Raw genomic sequence first — 18,725 nt, 5'->3', positions numbered from 1 at the left:
TTGCTCTTGTTACGTACCCTACCTATCGTACCTTTTGTATTTTCGCTTCAACTTCGCTTCAACTTCTGACGCAGTCCGTTCCCCAAGAGTCCATTGTCGTCCCCCGGCTACTTTCGGCGCTAAATCGTACCAAACTTCTTAAACGTCTCGAAGAACCAAGTAATCCCGTGAAAAATGCGAGATAAGAACGAACGTACCCCGAAGTTGCTCGAGTGACAGCGTATCGCGGGGGGGGAAACAACAGATGTGTCAGTCCTCGTCGCCTTGAACCGCGATGGATAAAAGTATCGTATCGATACGTATGAAAACCGATATTACGTAATAGATTAACCGTCAAGAATGGAAAATAGGTCGTAACGCGTCTGCAACGGTGCTCGATAGTCGAAAGCTTTCAGGTTAAGGTCAAAGGGATTGTTCAACGATCCGCAAGCCCTTGCGTTGTATCCTAATGTAATTCCACGTAGAGCAATCGGAATTAGCGTTAATCACGCTGTATCAATCCCTTTCCTGATCCGCCGCGCCTATGTTATTACGATCGTTTCGACGTTGCACACCTTTCCAGAACGAGATTATCTTATCTTCGCACCCAACTCGTCCATTGTTTTCAGATTACAAAAAATAGCGTGCTGGTATCAAAAATTTGGCCACCATTAACACTCGTTCGTTGCAGGCATTATAAAAACGTAACTTTGAACCGGTGGTCATTGGTGACCGCCATTATTGCTTTTCTACAGTGTTCATAGAATGATTTTATAATTCGATCAGATTCAATTTCCTGACTTCGACTTACTTTTTAATTAGTTAAACGGTTGCAAAATCGTTCACATTTTATCAGCATTCAAATCTGAATAACCTGTTATATAAATGTTTTAATGCTTGCAACGTCCACGTGGGTTATCTTCATTTACATGAATAGACTCCTCCCATCCACTCCACTGTGTTATTAAAATTCTCACGGCAGGAAACCGGTTCTTAAACATCTATTTAATTACGAGAGTGCCAGTAAATATTATACAAGTATTCACACAGAGGAAGGAGTACTTTTAAAATTCTCTGACTGATGTTCGCGATATTAAAAACGAGTTCGATATATTATTATTCCGTGTTCGTGTTCTATTGTATCGATTAGAAGTGTCTCTGAAAAATGTGTACACTCGTAGTGGGGAACAGAAATGTATCATCGTAGAAGTTTAGAACGATTTCCTGTTTTCTGCAACGTCTACGTGTCCTGATGCATTTGCACCGGATGTAGACACTGCGGACCTTGTGCAAGAATCCCTTGGTTTCAAGGAAATTGGCCCATAAATTCAAGTCCCTTTGGTCTCTGCTCGCTAGCTCACGACGCGTCAATTCCCATTGAGACGGGTACGATTGAGCTGCCCCTCTCGAGAAAGTTGAGATGATATTTTTCAACCGTGTCCAAATTCTCAACAGAGAACGCTTGTTACATAAATAATACCGGAGTCCGTAACCTCGTGCATAATTTTAAACCATTTGGTCAACGTAGTTTCGGGACGATAAATGTTCGAGCCAGCGAGACGACGTTAACGCGATCCTTGACGCTCTTTTAACATTAATTTCCATTCACGTGGATCGCTCGGTTACGTGTGGTCGTCCAGGGAGTGATGAAACCGCGCTTCAAGTTTGCTCGTCGAAGTTGCACGCTGAAATATGAAGCGCGCCGCGGTTGTATCGATTGTCCGAATTCGCGTCTGCCAAGTCACGATGTAACCCGAATTCTAGCTAATAACTACCGCGACGATTTGGCGTACTCGTGCGAGAGGAGATCGTGTGTCTCCTCTGACGGCGTAGAAAACTGGTTTCTTTTCTTTCAACCCTAGACAGAGAATAACATTTGGTATTTATCTCAGCGAATGGGGAAAGAATTGTTTAATAAGGTTGAACATTTCCTCTCAGCTTCGTTCGTTAAGGAATTAGAAAACTTGGAGTTCCCAAGTCCACTCTCGTTACTTTTAGTTCTGGTCCTCCCTGCTCGCGAACGTGGCACGTCTTTGTTTTTCGATTGCTGGGGCTCTCCGTTGTTCCGTATCGTCTAAAATTGGGTCGATGTATCATCCGACATACGTCGACGAGAAACGTCCCGTTGCTCATTGGAGGCACTCGTTTTTAACGACGCGTTTCCACTATTCGCCCGTAATAACACGACAACTGTTGACAGTGACGCACCCAAGGGAGCGCGAGCTGACTATCGCATCCCTCGCCGTTCTACGAACGTCCATTTTTTAGTCATTAAAATTTTAGTTCGCTCACGAAGACAAGAAGTAAATGGTTAATATTTTATTTTATAACGTTTGCAATTTGTTGGTCTCTGTTAACTTCGAGTTACATCGGCGTTGATGGGCATGGCGACGAGTCGTTGGACGAGTTTGCCAAAACGTTTTGCGAGGAGACCATCGAAAGGCTGTCGACGATTCGAAGTGGCGGAAATCTTATCGAAATAAGCGCTTTCACTCAACACAATAAATAAAAGTGGATCGTTTCAGCGGTACCCGGCGCGGCTTAATCGACCTCTGATAACCGAAAGTAAGATAGTCGAGAGGAAATCCACTTCGACCGATTACCTCGCTAGTTTGATGGCATTCGGCGAACAATTGCGTGAATTTCTTCCATCGTTCGATCGAAAATTGTTTAAACGTCCAATGGCGAATAAAATTAGTAATCAAAATTAAATAGAGATATTTTATCTACCAAAGTAGTACGATATTATAAGGAAGTATGACCGTTCTAACGCGAAGCTGAAAAACATAATTAACGAGCGTAGAACAACATACTCCAAAATGGCGTCGTTCCTTTCGAGCTCAGTCACGCGTTTCTCGATAAAAACCTTGACGCGAGCGATCGTTTTTCGCCTCGAATTACTTATTATTTGCTAGGTACAAGGAGGATTGAATCGTTGACAGCCTACTCGACCCTCAATTTATGAAACTCGATACCAATGACCCTAGACTCCCGTGGAACGTGATACAATCCACTCGAGACTTGCGAGCTCTCCATTAGGTTGACGCCAAAGTCGTGAGACCGTACGGAGACGACCTAGGGGTCGAGAAATGCAATTATAGATCGTACATAGCAGATTCCTAGGACTCTGTAGCGACGAATTCAATGTCGTGGACAGGTTTAGCCTCGAGGAGAGCAATATTGGAGTCGTAGAACCCAATTCGAGGTACACTAACCTCGCAAAACACAATCAGAGATAGCCAAAAGACGTGTTTCGAATACCTTGATCCGTACTTTATTTTAAATAAGGTCTCACATTAGTTACAGAATTTTTGTATCTAGGTATCTGGAGGCAACTATCCGTGAGGAATAGTGTATTCCAAGAGATCTCGACGATACTGTTAGGAATTCTAGAGATCCTGAGTATCCTGGTAATCTCGAGGACTCACAGAAGTCTCGGGAGTCAAGAATTCCTGGGACCTCGTAGATTCTCCGGATCTTTCAAAGATCTCGCGGACGAGGAGTCTCAGGTCTCTAGATGCTCCACGATTAGGGGTAGCTGGAGATGCGCAGCTTTATGACTTTGGGGTGGTCCTGGCCGTTTCTCGCGAGTCTGATTGAGATACAGGTCAACCCTAGCCGGAGTCTCAGAATCTAGGATTATCCACTCGAGTCTTGCAGCTTCGAGGTCGTCCCTATCGAACAGTCTCGGGATCGATCTTACGACTCTCCGCTAAATAGTACAAACTTCCGTAACTTTAGGGTCCCTCGTGTCGCCAAATTCGAACCTGACCATAATCGTGTTCCGAGAATCTACCGTCTACATCGGGTTTTACGAATACAGTCCCTTCCGGCAGTGCTTCTCATAACAATTTGCAATAAATTGGTGGAAAGCGTTTCTATTAATTGGATACATTGTCGTATTTCTTTATAATCTTATTCTAATTTACGAGATCATTTTATCTTTGCACTCCACTGGCGTCTCTACGTAAAATTGCAATTGTAATTGCTAGTTGTTCATATTGTGGAAGTCGAGACTCGTCAGAGTTTGAATCTCGTTTTTCTTGGATGTGGAAGATCGTGGAAGAGAATTTTCCTGTGCATTTTCGATCTGTTTTTCGCGGCAAGTATCGCGTCGGGAGGCACGCGACCGCATCAACGCGTGCCTCTTTATTAAATAAGTTGCCGCTATTTATAGTAAAAGTGTTAGGTGCAGCGCACGATCGAAACCCCTGCGTCGAGAGATCGCTGGCCAACGTCCTATTTCCCCACTAGCCTTTTCGCGCAGCTTTAATCCCTAGGCGGTAATGCGAAACGACTCGGATCCTCGCATTCGGGCCACGTTTCGTGCCTTCGCGTGACCGTAATACGCCGCCAAGACGACAAGCGCCCTTTCTCACGGCCCTGGTCGCGATTAAAATCATTTTTCGTTAAGAACGCCAGCTCGCGGGGAAAATCGCTTAACGCTTTAAATGAAATTTCCAGCGGAATCCTCGCCTACACTCGTGCTGGGAGAAAAATCTCCAGAACTACCCACTCCGCAACCCTTCCGACAAAAAACCCTCGAGCATTCTGGGACCAGAAAGAAAATCGACGAAACATGGTATTAAGAGATCGGTTGAAATGTTTAATTATATACTGTTTAAAAAATTTGAGAAGCATAATATCTTCTTCATGAGATGAATCATATCAAACGTCATTGCTTCGAATGTCTGGATAATTTTCACCTTCTCGTTAAGTCTCGTTAACAGCTGTTCAATTCTCAATTTAATGAAGCAGTAAATATCTTGTATCGAAAATTGTGTGACTCGTATGTATCATATTAATAGACAGGCGAGAACAGTGCACAAAGTTTAAAATTTGAAAATTAGAACTTTCATAGAGAGGAATCGTCATCATCCGTGAACCGCAGGGTTATAATTAAGCCCCAACGAAGATTTCATTTGATCGCGCGGCGATATGATAATTCGAACGAGTTTTACAGCTGCCGGATAATTAACGAGAGGTAATTACGTTTTTAGCGAGCGCGTGGCGTCGATCGAGAGGACGCGTCGGGGAATAACGTGAACACGGTTCGGCGAAGAGAGTCGCGGGAGAATAGTTTGCGTTTCGTCGCAGGGCATCGATCGACCCGGACGAACGCAAACAACAATGTTTCCGGGGAGTCCGTGCAATTTTCAACGAGCGATTAAAGCTTTCTTTGCGCGAAACACCGGTACGGAAACGCTGAAGGAGCATTGTTTAAATACGCTTGAAATAATGTATTCACCGTAATTATGAGGTACTATTTCAGTCTCGGGTATTTTCATCCCGTGGCGTTCGCGTTATCAAAGCTGATTCGCGTTTACGGTTTCCGTGAAATGTTTAATTTCTCTCCTATTCGCGCTCTTATAACCCCGTAACATTAATTACGGCTACGAAAAGCAATTTAACGCGCCTGATATTGGACAAGTTTTTCGCGAAGTATTGAAATTAAATATTTCGAAGGAGGATTATTCATTGCGTTATCGATCGATCAGCAGATATGAATTTCATCAAATTCTCTCGATATCCAAGACATTTTGTACTGGGCATAATATCTATAAAAATAAATAAGTTTGTTATAAAGAAACTCCGTGCCATGTGAGGGTGGTATGCAGAGGGTTAAATTAAATACTTTACATTCTCGAGGAGGATTATTCTCTGCATTATCAATCGATAAGCTGATATCACAGACGAGATATATGAGTAGATCTTACACCTTATGGACTTTCGTGGCCCAATCGACAGGGGGTAGGTGCCTACATTTTTTGGCGAAATTAAAAAATTTCATATCATACTAAAAAAATTATATTTAGTTGCAAGGGTTAATTACAAGCATTTTTGGTGAATAGACATATCCTAAAATTCCTAACCAGTTTCGATAAAAACATTCGAGTAGGTGTCTAAATTTTTCGACAAAATTAAAAAGTTTCAAATCGTTCTAAAAAAATTACTATTCGTTGCAGGGGATAATTACAATCATTTTTGGTGAATAGACATACCACCAAATTCCTAACCAGTTTCGAGAAAAAAATTCGAGTAGGTGCATAAATTTTTTGGCGAAAACAAAAATTGCAAATTATTCTAAAAAAATTACTATTAGTTGTAGGGGATAATTACAATCATTTTTGGTGAATAGACATAACCCCGAATTCCTAACCAGTTTCGAGAAAAAAATTCGAGTATGTGTCTAAATTTTTCGACAAAATCGAAAAGTTTTAAATTGTTTTAAAAAAATTATTTTCCGTTGCGGAGGTCAAATACAATCATTTTTGGTGAATAGAAATAACCCCGAATTCCTACGCATTTTCGAGAAAAAAATTTGAGTAGGTGTTTAAATTTTTCAACAAAATCGAAAAGTTTCAAATTGTTCTAAAAAAATTATTTTCCGTTGTGGGGGTCAAATACAATCATTTTTGGTGAATAGACATACCCCCGAATTTCTACGCAGTTTCGAGAAAAAAATTCATTACCGAAAATATGTCTGACCATACCATTGATATGTTTCCCTGAAATTTCATGCGTATCTTTAAAACATCATAACTTCTGAACGGATTCGAGGATTTTAATGTTTCAAAAGGTGTAGATGCAGACATTTTCAGCAAATTTGTTCGACTCTCTACGGAGATGTTGTTTAATACTTTTTTATAGATAATTTCAACGAAATGCATTCACTATTGTAGGAGAGCATTAGAATCAACTACTTCTTCCTCGAATCTCCAAAGCTATACAAGATGGCTATACAGTAGTGTGTCTAAGTGGAGGGGCAATTTCCTTCGCATTATTCTCTGCATTATCGATCTTGATTATTGGCACAGTATCTATAAAAATAAATAAAAGTCTCTTATAAAGAAACTCTGGCGCGCAGAGGATCGAAGCCAATTCTTCCAGCGAAACTTCTCAGATAACGAGCGCGCGCTAGTTTGGACTTTTTTCCCCCCCTCTAGAATCGATATAATAAATAAACAGCGACCGCGACCACGTACGTGGATGATGTGCAGTCCTTTGTCGTTCTGTACGATTGCGGATAGGAGAAGAAAGTACGGTATTGAATCCCTCGCAGACGGTATTTCATTTCTCGGAGGCGGCGGCCGCGACATCGATTTATTGGATCCGATCCGTCAGAACCGGAAGATACTTTTCCAGCTTCCACGTAATTTTCGCTGCTTCCGGGGGTCAGGATCCTCCTGCAGCCAGCCAGCACAGCGACAGGTACCGCTGAATCAAATTCGCGGCGACGAGCGTCGTCGAGGAAGCGCGAGTCGTCCTCGCGCGGAATGAAATCGTCGAACGAGGGATTAGTCCATAGGATTCCCTTCACGAGATCGAAGCCCCGCTCGCCTCAAGTGCCCTTTCATGTCCTTCTGCTTATCCCCGGCCCGATACCTTGTTCGCGTAACGCTGAGACATTTTTTTGCAAATGCGAATCCCAGTCGTGAGAACCCGTCTTTCCGTTGGAAACGATCGTCTCGCCGGGTAATTGCGACGGAGTCGCGGTTGGTAAAGGTTTCTTGCGTTCTAAATAACCCCGGGGGCGATAAATTCTCACCCTAACTCGCGACAAAGCTGGCTGGAACTACGCACGGGATCGTAATTTTCTGGTTTTCTTTTAAAGACGGTTCGCGAGCATTTACGTAACACGCTTAACGTCGATGAGCGTGTGCGTGAGACCTATACTCGTCGTTATTAAAAATGGTTTTTGCCTCGGGTGAAAAAAACGAAAACAGAATTTAAGAGGAACGCGCTTTATGCGGGTAAGCGTGGCTAGGCAAATGTGGCTGTTTCACCAACGCAATAAAAATCTCGACTTATAATCTGACTTAAGCGTAAAATAAACGGAGCCAGTGTGCAAAAAGGAAACGAAGATTTAGCATTTATGGAAAATTAAGAAGAATGAAACAACGAGCTCCGAATGCAGATGTACGAATTATGTTCGAATTATTAATGCCAGGGATTGTATACACTGCGTTGGAACGATGAATATTCGATAATAGTGCTTTTCTAGAAAGTTTATTTGCCAGTAGGATCGTAGCCGACGATGTTAAATTTTCATTTTGTGGCTCGTCGAAAACGGTTTTTAAAACGTACGGACGTGTCGCGTTTTACGACGCGTCCTCAGCGAGGTACACACGGACGTATAAATGAATGAAAATGAGAGGGGAAAATACGACAATAAAGCTCCACGCATGATTTATTTAATGTGACGTAAATTCATCTCATTGAGGATACGAGAGGAATTTCTTTTACAATTTTGTCATTGCATTAATAACCCTCCTGTTCTTCTGAAAAAGATTAGGATAATGAAAGTCCCTCCATTCGAATCTCTGAATAAAGATATTCCACGTTTTAATGGACAGAAAGATGTCTTCTTTATTTAATTGTTTTAATATGCAATTACAGCGCCAACATTAAGCGTCGTTCTTAATTTCTGTGACTTCCGAACGAGAAAAGTAGCGATCCTCTTTACGACAGAGAGTTTTCCTTTTTACGGCAGAGATACAAAACTTAACGCGTCGTAACTTCAAAGCCTGCAGAAAATTTCCCGTCTTAAAACTTTGAATTTAATCGCGCTGCGTCGAAACGTCAACTTTCCCGGGCGGAATAAAAAGATATATTAACGGTTCGATTTAGCAAAATCGCGTTTCCTCATTTATTGTGGATTACTGGGAAATTTATAGTGCTTGGATAACCGTTCCTGGAACATGGTGAATTTGTTTGAGTAATTAAATAATGTCGAGTGGGGAAATTCGCGAAACTTTGCGCGCTCTGATGGGCTTTCAAAGTAATTAGTCGAAAGATAATTGGAATTTCGCAATCAGATCACTGAAACTTACTCGTATCCTTTTGGTGGAAGATAAACACAGAAAATTATAACTTCCCATCGAGTAATCTTCAATTAATACAGCTCTCAATTATATTATTACCATCGATGATAGATTATAGATTATCACAACGTTTGTTCGAGCGTTCGAGAATCGGATGCAATTCAAAATTTCGAAATTGGAAGATAAATATAGTAATTCTAACCAACTTCTCGTCGAGTTATCATCGATCGATGTTTTATTATTAACTTGTACGATTACTGGAAATTTTATTGCACTCCGGTGAATGGAATCGGGTACCAGATTCGGTGAATTTATTATTGTTATAGATATAGGTTACAAGACGAGCCTGCCGGGTGTAATTCTCCCCCGACTCGGTCCTTCGGATTTCCACTTGGATTTCCGCTCGAGTTTTCGTTTCCGCCCGATTTACGAAGACCTTACTTACGTTGCAATTTCGCGTATCGATCGTGGTTGTCGGGAGTTATTCCCGAGATCGTATTGTCTCGCTGAGTTGGCCTTTTCGGGTCGTAAAAAAATGTCCGTAGGTGGAAAACGGCACCGTTGCATCCGGGCGTAATGGCGGAGTCGTAGATTCGCGTGACCAACGGTTGTAAAAATCCACCGGGAACGTGTGCACAATTGTAAACGTGTAACGTGAGCGGCGACGTGGCGGCGGAATAAAAATAAACCGAGTTTTCTGGGCCACTGGTGCACAAATTCCTGGAGCCGCCGGGGGTTGAATCGAAACTCGTGGCGCGAAAGAAGGGTGAATTGTTCGGGAAAAGCGTCACACAGATTAGCAAAACGGCTGTAATTATGTTTTACTCTCGTTCTCTGTACCGTAACAACAACATCCCGACGTGCAAACACTCTTTGGGAAGCAAAAACTTGCGACCAAAAGAGTAGTCGGAATTTTTTTTCGTTACGACTTATTTCTGCGCAAACAGCAAAAATGACTATTTGCAAACCTGCAGCAGTCGCCGTCCGCAAATTAACTTCGCGAATTTATTTCCCAATGAAGCTTAACTACTGTTTGCTCGAAACTATAGGGTTCGTTTGCAAAGTCGAAAGTTTTTCTCGCTTCAGGAACGTGGTTCTCTGAAGAGATTGTTTTACTCTTTGCAAGCTCCAGAAATGTTTTTTCCTCCCTCTTGTGTTCTTTCAACCCTTCGAATCGAAATCACTCGGTTCAGACCTTGCAGTTTGTATCGCGAGTTTGATTAATTTACCAATGAATTTATTTCGATAACTATTTCCGAGTTGGATCGTAAAATCGTCTATTTAAAATACTTGCTGCGAAATGTTTTAATCCCGGAGTTAATTATCGAATTTTAAGGGAAGTTGATCAAAATTTAAAATACTGTTGAAGCAGAACAGCGTTCAATTAATCATCCTTAAAAAGCTAGGACCCTGCAAAAAAACGACAGGGGATTAATAAAGCGGAAGAGAGGATTAAAAATTTATGCTCGAAGGAACTCTTTTTTTATTTCAGTTTTATTTTATTGTTCGTTTCGATTCCTATTTATTCAAAAAAAAAAAAAAAAAAAAATTGTATTGTCTGTTAATGGGCGAAGTTTACCAGCTTGTGAGGGCACAAAAATATCGATTCCTAATGAACGTTTCGCGGTTCACAGAGAATGTTGTCATGATGCACTGTCTGCGCGAAGTCGAGAACTTCGTTGACCTAAATACTAGCGCGATAATAAGGGTGCTCACCTAGCCGAACTTGAGCCCTGCCTCTGCGCGATGCACTGTGTCTAATATTAGCTTGATGCATACGATACATCTAGTTTATGAAAATTTAATTTTACGGCCGCGTCTATATACGCGGGACGACATTTTACGACGCGTTTTAAAAACGATAGACAATTTTTGTCGCTCCTCGATCAGGAAAAGGAATAAATAAAATATCATCGACGCTCAAAACTTTACAAGTTTACGAGTGCTCCGTAACGGGTGCAATCTGTCACCTCGATGCATCTTGCCCGTTTCCTCGAATAAAAGGAACGCGTTTTCCAGCCTTCCGTTCGAGATTCAAAGCAACCTTACGTAGCTGTTGAACCGGATGCTAGAAAACTGGAAGAGTTCTGGGAATCGCAACGATCGATGAACCCCGGCCCGTAGAGTTTTCCCCTTATTTCTCTCCGTTAGAATTTAATTCTTGCAAGCAGTTGGATCGCTCGTTACGAAATAAGCATAGGATGATCTATATTAGATCCCGTGCGCTCGCAGTAGCCCAGAACTTCGTTGACCCAAATACGAGCGCGATAATAAGGAGCTTGCCTATCCGAGCTTGAGCCACGACGCCGCAGGACTCTGCGTCTTTAATCCTTTTAGACGCTCCGTATCCCCCGTGATCTCTGGTCGTCCATTTTTCTTCGTTCTTGGCCCAATCCTCGCCATTTGTCTCGCCGCAGCCTCGACTCGACTGCGTTTTACGTTTGTCTTTGGGTTATCGCCATTCCTCCAAGTTCCTGTGTTTTAATTTCAGCCGTTAAAAGCTGAATTTAAGGCACTACTCGCGTTCGATAGTGCCGAGGTTCAACGCTTGATACGGCAATAAGAATGCAAAAAGTGTATTCTTGTCCTCGAGAATATTCAAGTCGTAGGAGGAATTGCTCTACCTCAGGGTTCTTTACAAGCATGACTTCCGTCATATCAACACGAACCATCGGTTGTCAGCGTTTTCTACCACTCTGACTTTGAACTACTATACTCGCTAAATGTCGCGCATAACGAGGCTCTACGTGACCTTTGGGAAAAAGTTTAAACATCTGTCTATAGATTCGCTTGGTCAACGTTCTTGGGAAAACTCTAGTATAATAGGAACAGCTGTTACGCGCGCTTCTGGGATCGTTTTACTTAAAAAATTGACACCTCTCAGGCGGTAGAATTCCTTTTTTTAGAACGCTGTAATTAGCCTCGAGGTTTGAAAGTTTGACGAATTATCTTCTTCCGTTTTTGTTACAAACTCTGTAAATGAAACTCTTCCATGGTCTTTTAAAATGGTGCTGGGTGAACCAAAGAAGAGCCTCTATATGGATCGCTCAACGTCAAATCGATCATTTTTTGCACTCTATGCGCCAGGAACTTTAACGAAATTCCGACGATATTCGTGGAAGACCTGTTTCGAAATCGATCTCCATCGATTAGATTCTAAACAAAGGTTTACTCGAAGTCATTCGAACGATCTACAACTCTGATAGTAAACTACGTCTCGTTAGAATTTCAATGATACTTGATATTTGAATTCTGTCGATGTTATTGGAGTTCTGCAGGAATGTCAACAACCACATCGTACCAATGTTGACTTATTTCGACACCTATTAGATAACTCGACACAATGTTCGTGAATCGATACCTATCGATACCAGTGTGTCATCGAATCGGTTCCCATCTGCAAATAAACTTCAATCTCCCACTGTCACAGTTTTTATACGAATTTCATTTAAATTATTAATCAAGTATTCTTTTAATCGCAGTACAAGTCAAAGAATTTAAAGAGATACTTATTTATTTGTTCGATGCATAATAACGAATGCCCGGGGTGCTGAAAGTGACGATGAGCTCGAAATTACCGGTTAAAAGCAATTTAATAAATACGCATCGTATCGTAAAATACGTTTAAACGGGGGGGTAACAAGGTACAGGAACGGGGGCGCTTTGAGATCTTTCAGCGCGAAATTGAATCTCTAAAATAAGTTGTCCCCCTCCTTTCCGCGCGATGAAGTTTCCATTTCGTCGTGTCCGGGTCGTCGAGGGGTTAAATACCGCCCGCGGATTAATACAGCCAGAAATACCGTCCCGGTAGGGTTAATCTCGAAAATATCCCGAGTCGCGGCCGAGTTATCCGTCCCCGAAAAAAAACTGTCGACGCAAATCGAGCGGGGAAACCGTCGCGTCGCGACCGATCGATTTCGATTTCGGCCGACTGCGACGTGGAGGCGACGAATATCGACAAAAATACGATAACGATCTAATTAACGAGGTGAACGTACTCTCCGTACGTCGCACTCTCCAGCTTTTAGCAGATTCCTCGTGGCTATTTCCGTGCTCGCGGAGCAACGTCGATGACACCGATAATTGCTCTCTGTCTCCTGGCCTAGCGACACTTGTCCCGTGAACCCACTCGCTCCTCGCCACGACCCTGTGTCTAATACGGAATTAATGGCATTTCAGAGGTTGGTGGCCGAATTGAACAAAGAACAGGACAACTTTATCGCGAGTAAGCACACCGAGAAGGGAGAGGCCGTTGCACCGTGGGTCGGCGCACCCAACGAGGATCTTCTGCGAGAAGAATGTTTATCTCTTTCGACGGTGAGTAATTCCTTTCCGCGTTCTCTGTGCGTGCAAATCCTTGCCAGGGGGCTGGATGGAGAGGGTGCAATTGGATTCCATCGCACAATAGGAACGGCACGTAGCGAACACGGGGCGCTAAAATGTTCTAACAGAGAAACTATGCACCTGCATAGAGACTTTGGAATAGCAGCGAAGAAAGATATTTAGTGTTGGTTGACCAATGGTCCTCCTCCCCTGCTAAGACATAACAGTGTTTTTCGTTATTAATTCAAAAACGAAGCCCCATCCGACATTTTTGCAAAGGAAATCGTTGTTCAGAATCGTCTCAGTTACCCCCCATTTTCGGTTCTTACACTATTTACGGGACACCCTGTATACCCCCGGGCCTCAGAGTTGCACAAAAAGTCTGCAGGTGTTAACGCCTTGTCCAAGAGTCAAATTCCATTGCAAATTCCGTTATTCTTCATAGTCGAGTTCCGCGTGATTTCAACGTAAATGGATAAACTTATAATACAAAAGGAGCATTACTTGACCACCCGGGTTCCAACATTAGTATACTCTCGGATATCTGATCAGTTTCAACCTTCCTCTGCAATATTTCAAAAATAAAAAATAACTTGTCAACTTCCAACAGAGACGAAGAATTAAAAATTATATGATAATAACCCAGACCTAACCCAGACCTAAGAGTATGATCTGAATTGTGACGTATCATTTTTTTAAAAAATCTTCAGTTTTAAAATACGTGTCTCGAGTAAAGTCCAACGGTGCGATCAATAATTAATACGCGTCGTTGCAGCAGACCGACGAAACCTTCGTTAAAAATGCAGATAGCGATGTACGAGACGATCTGGCCGACTCGCGTCTCATCGAATAAAGTCTTAAGTGTCATTTTACGAAGAAGTGCGTTGTAACTCTCGTTATTATTTCAATAATATTCCTCTAAGCAGCGCTCGAGAGGATCATCCTTAATAAAATTTTCATACACGGGATGAATAGCTCCTACGACACGAGGATCTAAAGCTGGCTCGTGCTGGTACTTTACGACCATGCCACTTGAAGGGGCAATTCGTGTCTTGACTCTTTTATTCCCCCCAATATTCGTGTTCTCGATATAACGATCGATGATAAATTTCGATCAAACGAGTCGTCAATACCATATAGAAAAGCGAAGCTCGTTTGTTTCATTTTCCAAAATAGAATCAATATTTTTATATCGAGTGAAAAATAGAATGTATTAATTTGGCAGTTTGCAGAAAATATTATTGCATTTAATCAAGTGTCGTTGATACGGTGATCCTTCTCGACGGTGATTAGATTCGATAGGCGGCCTCGTAATTAACGACGATCGCTAAAGTTACAATTAAATTCCGTAAGTGACGGGCCATTAGTCGCATTAATCAGGAAACCGGTAAGCGGGATCGCAAATTGTTCTTTAATTGGGCCCCGGTTCTCGTTAATCCGAGATTTTTATCGTCGATAGCGTTGCAGGGGAGGAAAGTTTACTGACCAGTCGGTCACTGTACCACGCTGAACGCGAACGGTTTTCCTCGTCGCGTGTCGATGTTCGAAACTATGCCCGACAAAGTTGACGAAGTTCGCTGCATAATTCACCGCGGACATTGATTTCAGAATCAGAGAAACTTCTTAAGGCCCCCGCCGGAAGGAGTTGATTTTGCATGGGACTTCGAGGCTGTGCAACCGATGGCCCAGGCGACCCTCGCTTTGGATTTAAATTTGGAAAAAATGAGATTCGAATTAGTACCCAAAGTGTAAGTTTTCCCTAAACATTCTCTGCGTTTCGCAAAGAGGAAATCAGTTTCTTTCAGGCGTGAATATTTTAATCGCGAGCAACCGTAGACGATCGTTCGATCAACCAACAGTAAACCACTGGGCCGTGCTTTAATTCTGTTCGCGAAATTATTAGTAAAATCAAGCATCTTTAAATGCGCCAAAATTGACCAGCGAACTTTTGGAAGAAAATGGAGAGGAAGCAAATTCACGGAACAATACGGAATTTTTTAAAAGAAGTTGGTTATAGTGGACGGAGGGAACTTAAGCATTGAATATGGAATATGAAGAATAAAGAAAAGAAAAAAGTTAAAATCAGTTCTTTACCGTCGGTAAAAGTGTGGATAGAGGAAACCTTAATTTAATTTTAAGAAATATCTTCGGATTGTTTGAATTCTCTCTTGATGAAGAACGATTTTAATTTTCTACGACCGTCTACTGTTGCTCGTGCAAGTCATCTGAAATACAAAAAATGAAGCTTCTTCCTAAAAATATAGGACAAGAGATAATTTCAGAGAGCTCTGGAAAATCCATTATTGCCAAACTTTTATCTTTTTCTTTTGTAATTCAGATAATTTTACCGTAAGATACGTATTCGGGTCGCTCGTGCGGTACGCGATTGAACTTCTATGGGGATCGATATCTCTTTATTTCGCGAAACAATCGCTGGGACGCGATTCGAAAGCTAATATCTCGATCGCGAGATAACCAAAGGCATTCGTGAGAGCCGCGGCACTCTCGCGCGCGAGTGCGAATCAATTAATTACCGGTCTAAATTAAATCGGTCCGTGTCGCGGGCAGCGTTAATTGGCAATTTCCAAACTGGTGTCCGATTACGGTAAATCGGAACCCGAGGGGCTCCTGTATCGACCTGAAGTTCACACCGAGATTAATTTACCTGTCGCGCAGTATATCGGAAGAGAACTTTTGGAGAAACTACTTCTATCGGGTGTCGGTTCTTCGCCAGAGCCACGAGTTAAACGCAATGGCCCACCAAGCGGAAAACGAACAGAATTTATCATCCACTGAAGGTAATGATCGTGTCAGCTGACCGTCACTTTTCACGCTTAGCCGGTATTATTATTCTACGCACGGTGCACATCACATGCATAATCCTCCTCTGCTCTCGACCCTTTCGACCTCGATCTCAGCCTCGTCCTCCTAGGAGACACTACTCTCGAGGAAGGAACGATTTCACAGACGCAAGTATCCCGATTTTCTAAATCGTTCGCTATCCTTCCTCTTCAGGAAATTATTCCGTGTTATATCGTTAAAAAATTTAATCATACGTATCTGCAATTTTAGTTAATAATTAAAGCAGTAAACCGTGCAGATTTTTGCGAGTATTCCTGAAGAGGATGTATTATTCTGTGGGCGAGCAGAAGGTAAGTTCAGCGACACTTGCTGCCGCGAATCGAATCTTTTTGAAAGAATGGATACTTGCTCGGTACAGTCAGTATTGTTCGAAATATTTCATGAGACTATTGCAACTCAACTGGTAGAATGAAAACTTGAACCACTTCTGTATACATCGAAGTGGAGTAGAAACATTCGATTCTTTTCTGTGTTCCAAACTAATGTCAACAAAAACGTACTCTTTGTCGAATCTGTAATGACGGAATGTGTGAAAAGAACGCTACCAGTTGCGAATTGTGCTCACAATTGAGTTTCCTTGGTTCTCGCGCGGAAAGATGGGGTTGAGAGGTCATCGGTAGTCGATGGTCGGGCATCATCGAGGTCGTCGAAAGGGTCGATCGCCCGGGAGCCCAGCGTGCTACGTAGGTACACACGCCCTTTCCGTTTGTTCTCTGGTATTCGCTGCCTTCTAGTTTGCATTGCAGTTTCGAAACGCTCGGCTCCGAATCTCCTCGAGAGGATATTTCAACCCCTTAATATTGGAGCACGACGCTGGTAAACAATAGCTGGAGAAACGAGGAGCCACGGAGAAAAATCTAATCGACGACCGGCGGGGAAACGTTTACGAGCGTCGTGATCCGTTTACGCCTGATCCACGACTCCTTTTCTGAGATGAGATCTTTCTTGCATGGCACATTTGAGAAGTTTATGCGTCGCGTAGATTTATCCGCCCGTTGACGAGCAGCGAACAACGTGCTGGCGTGTCAAACTGTCCGTGATCTTTACGAGAAACGCTCTTAATCGTGAAACATCGGAGTAACAAGAATTGCATTTAACGTACGAATTCGATGGAGGAAATAGCTTCGTCCGAAACGAGCATCGGTTTAAATTATAAATGTGTTCCAATCCTGGTCACCTGTGGTATTCCTTAGACGGTGTTCACACGATCGATCTATCGTGATCGCTATTTATAAGTCACAGTTAATCTTTGCATGCTCTCATCAAGTATTTCTTATTTATCGAGTGAAATATTCCACAAGTTTTATTAAAAATTACGAGTGATTTTGACCATTTTTGAAAGTTCCACCGTCGATCACCGATGGAAAAAGATTAAACGCAATTTGCGAACGTGTTGTCGGGGCTTTTTGTATCCAGACGCGTTGTCGCGGTCGAAATTATAGAGCCGCGGGTTGATTGAAATCGCGTCTCTATTACCTCCACCGTCAGAATTATAAATGCAACGTTAATACGGGGTGAAACGATAATTCCCGGATTAAATATTGATACCCGTTCGGCGGAAAATCAGCACGCCGGTACGTCGGGAGGCCACCGTCGATCGGGTCCCTAAATCGCGGAACCGGAAGGGGGCCAAGGGTTCTCCATAAATAAACAGACAATGGAATTTCCACCGGGAAGAGACGAATCGATGGGATAAAACGGAAATACAGGAGGCTTTTCGCCCTTCCGCGTTTCGACGACTGTCTCCCGAGCATCGAACCGGTGGTCTTCCCTATCGCTAAATGAGAATTCGATCCGCGGAGGCTCGCTGCGCTTCCAAGAACCCGTTCGAAGTTCACTGGTTACGCGAGATACGGCTCGATAAACCCCCTCGAGTCTTCGAAGTTGGATGGTTTTCTTTGGCGTGAGGACGAGGATCGAAAATGGCCAATTTCGACTACCCCGTTGCAACAGAATTTGAGAATTATTCCATCGCGTTTCATTTGGAACGTTATAACCAGACTGCGGATGTCTATGCATTTATGAGAAATTTTAATTCTCAAAAAACTACAGAATGCACTTGTTATGCAAAAATAGAAGAAATATTTAAAGTAAGATACGAATTATTATATTCAGGGGTTGAGACAACCCTCTAGAAAGCTCCGATTTCATTAATTGTATTAATAAAAATATGAATTTGCATAAAGATCCGCCGTACTTAGACCGTAATTAAGAGTGTTTATAAATAATAGAAAGATCAACGGTTGACATTCGCCGTTTATTTGTTAGATTCATTTCGAGACAAAAACGTGGGTGCGTTAATTAAGCGAGTTGCATTCGCCGTGATATTTCGAGCTTTACATACGCATAATAGAGCTTTCACGAATGCTCTTTAAGGGTAAAGTTGTTAGGGGACAACTATAAATGTCCATGCACGCGGAGCTATTGTATAATACGGACGCGTACGAAGCGGTGAAACAAATTGCAATAATCCTGAAAATGAAACAGCACTGTGAATCCGTACGTGCATAACCCAGTAGGGACGTTTCGAAATGTAGTAACGTACTGGGATCGTTATCAGTCGTATGAACATGTGCAATGGGTTCTGTGGGACTATCGTGACTCGGTTGCTTTTAGGGGAAATTAGTTAAATTGTTTTTTCCCTTTCTTTTAAAAGAACAACGTTCCCTCTTCGCGAAACCTGTCTCCTGCATTGTACTGTGTACGTGTACAGGGTGATTCCCGAAACTGGGTCAA

At 42.5% G+C, this 18,725-nt stretch overlaps 1 protein-coding gene across 2 annotated transcripts in view; it reads left to right on the top strand.

Moving 5' to 3' along the window:
- Nucleotides 1-18,725, top strand: part of LOC122397603 (synapse-associated protein 1) — a 106,605-nt gene that overhangs the window by 75,279 nt on the left and 12,601 nt on the right. For both annotated transcript variants that reach the window (XM_043396855.1, XM_043396856.1), the window contains exons 5-7: nt 12,984-13,121; nt 14,736-14,875; nt 15,804-15,925. In XM_043396855.1, coding sequence (XP_043252790.1) covers nt 12,984-13,121; nt 14,736-14,875; nt 15,804-15,925 — 400 coding nt within the window. The remainder of the gene's footprint in view (nt 1-12,983; nt 13,122-14,735; nt 14,876-15,803; nt 15,926-18,725) is intronic.

This window comes from Colletes gigas, unplaced genomic scaffold (assembly GCF_013123115.1).
Source record: "Colletes gigas isolate AHSC1104 unplaced genomic scaffold, ASM1312311v1 Colletes_gigas_Sc00010, whole genome shotgun sequence".
In the NCBI taxonomy this organism is placed as follows: domain Eukaryota; kingdom Metazoa; phylum Arthropoda; class Insecta; order Hymenoptera; family Colletidae; genus Colletes; species Colletes gigas.
This window is presented reverse-complemented; position numbering and strand designations above follow the sequence as displayed.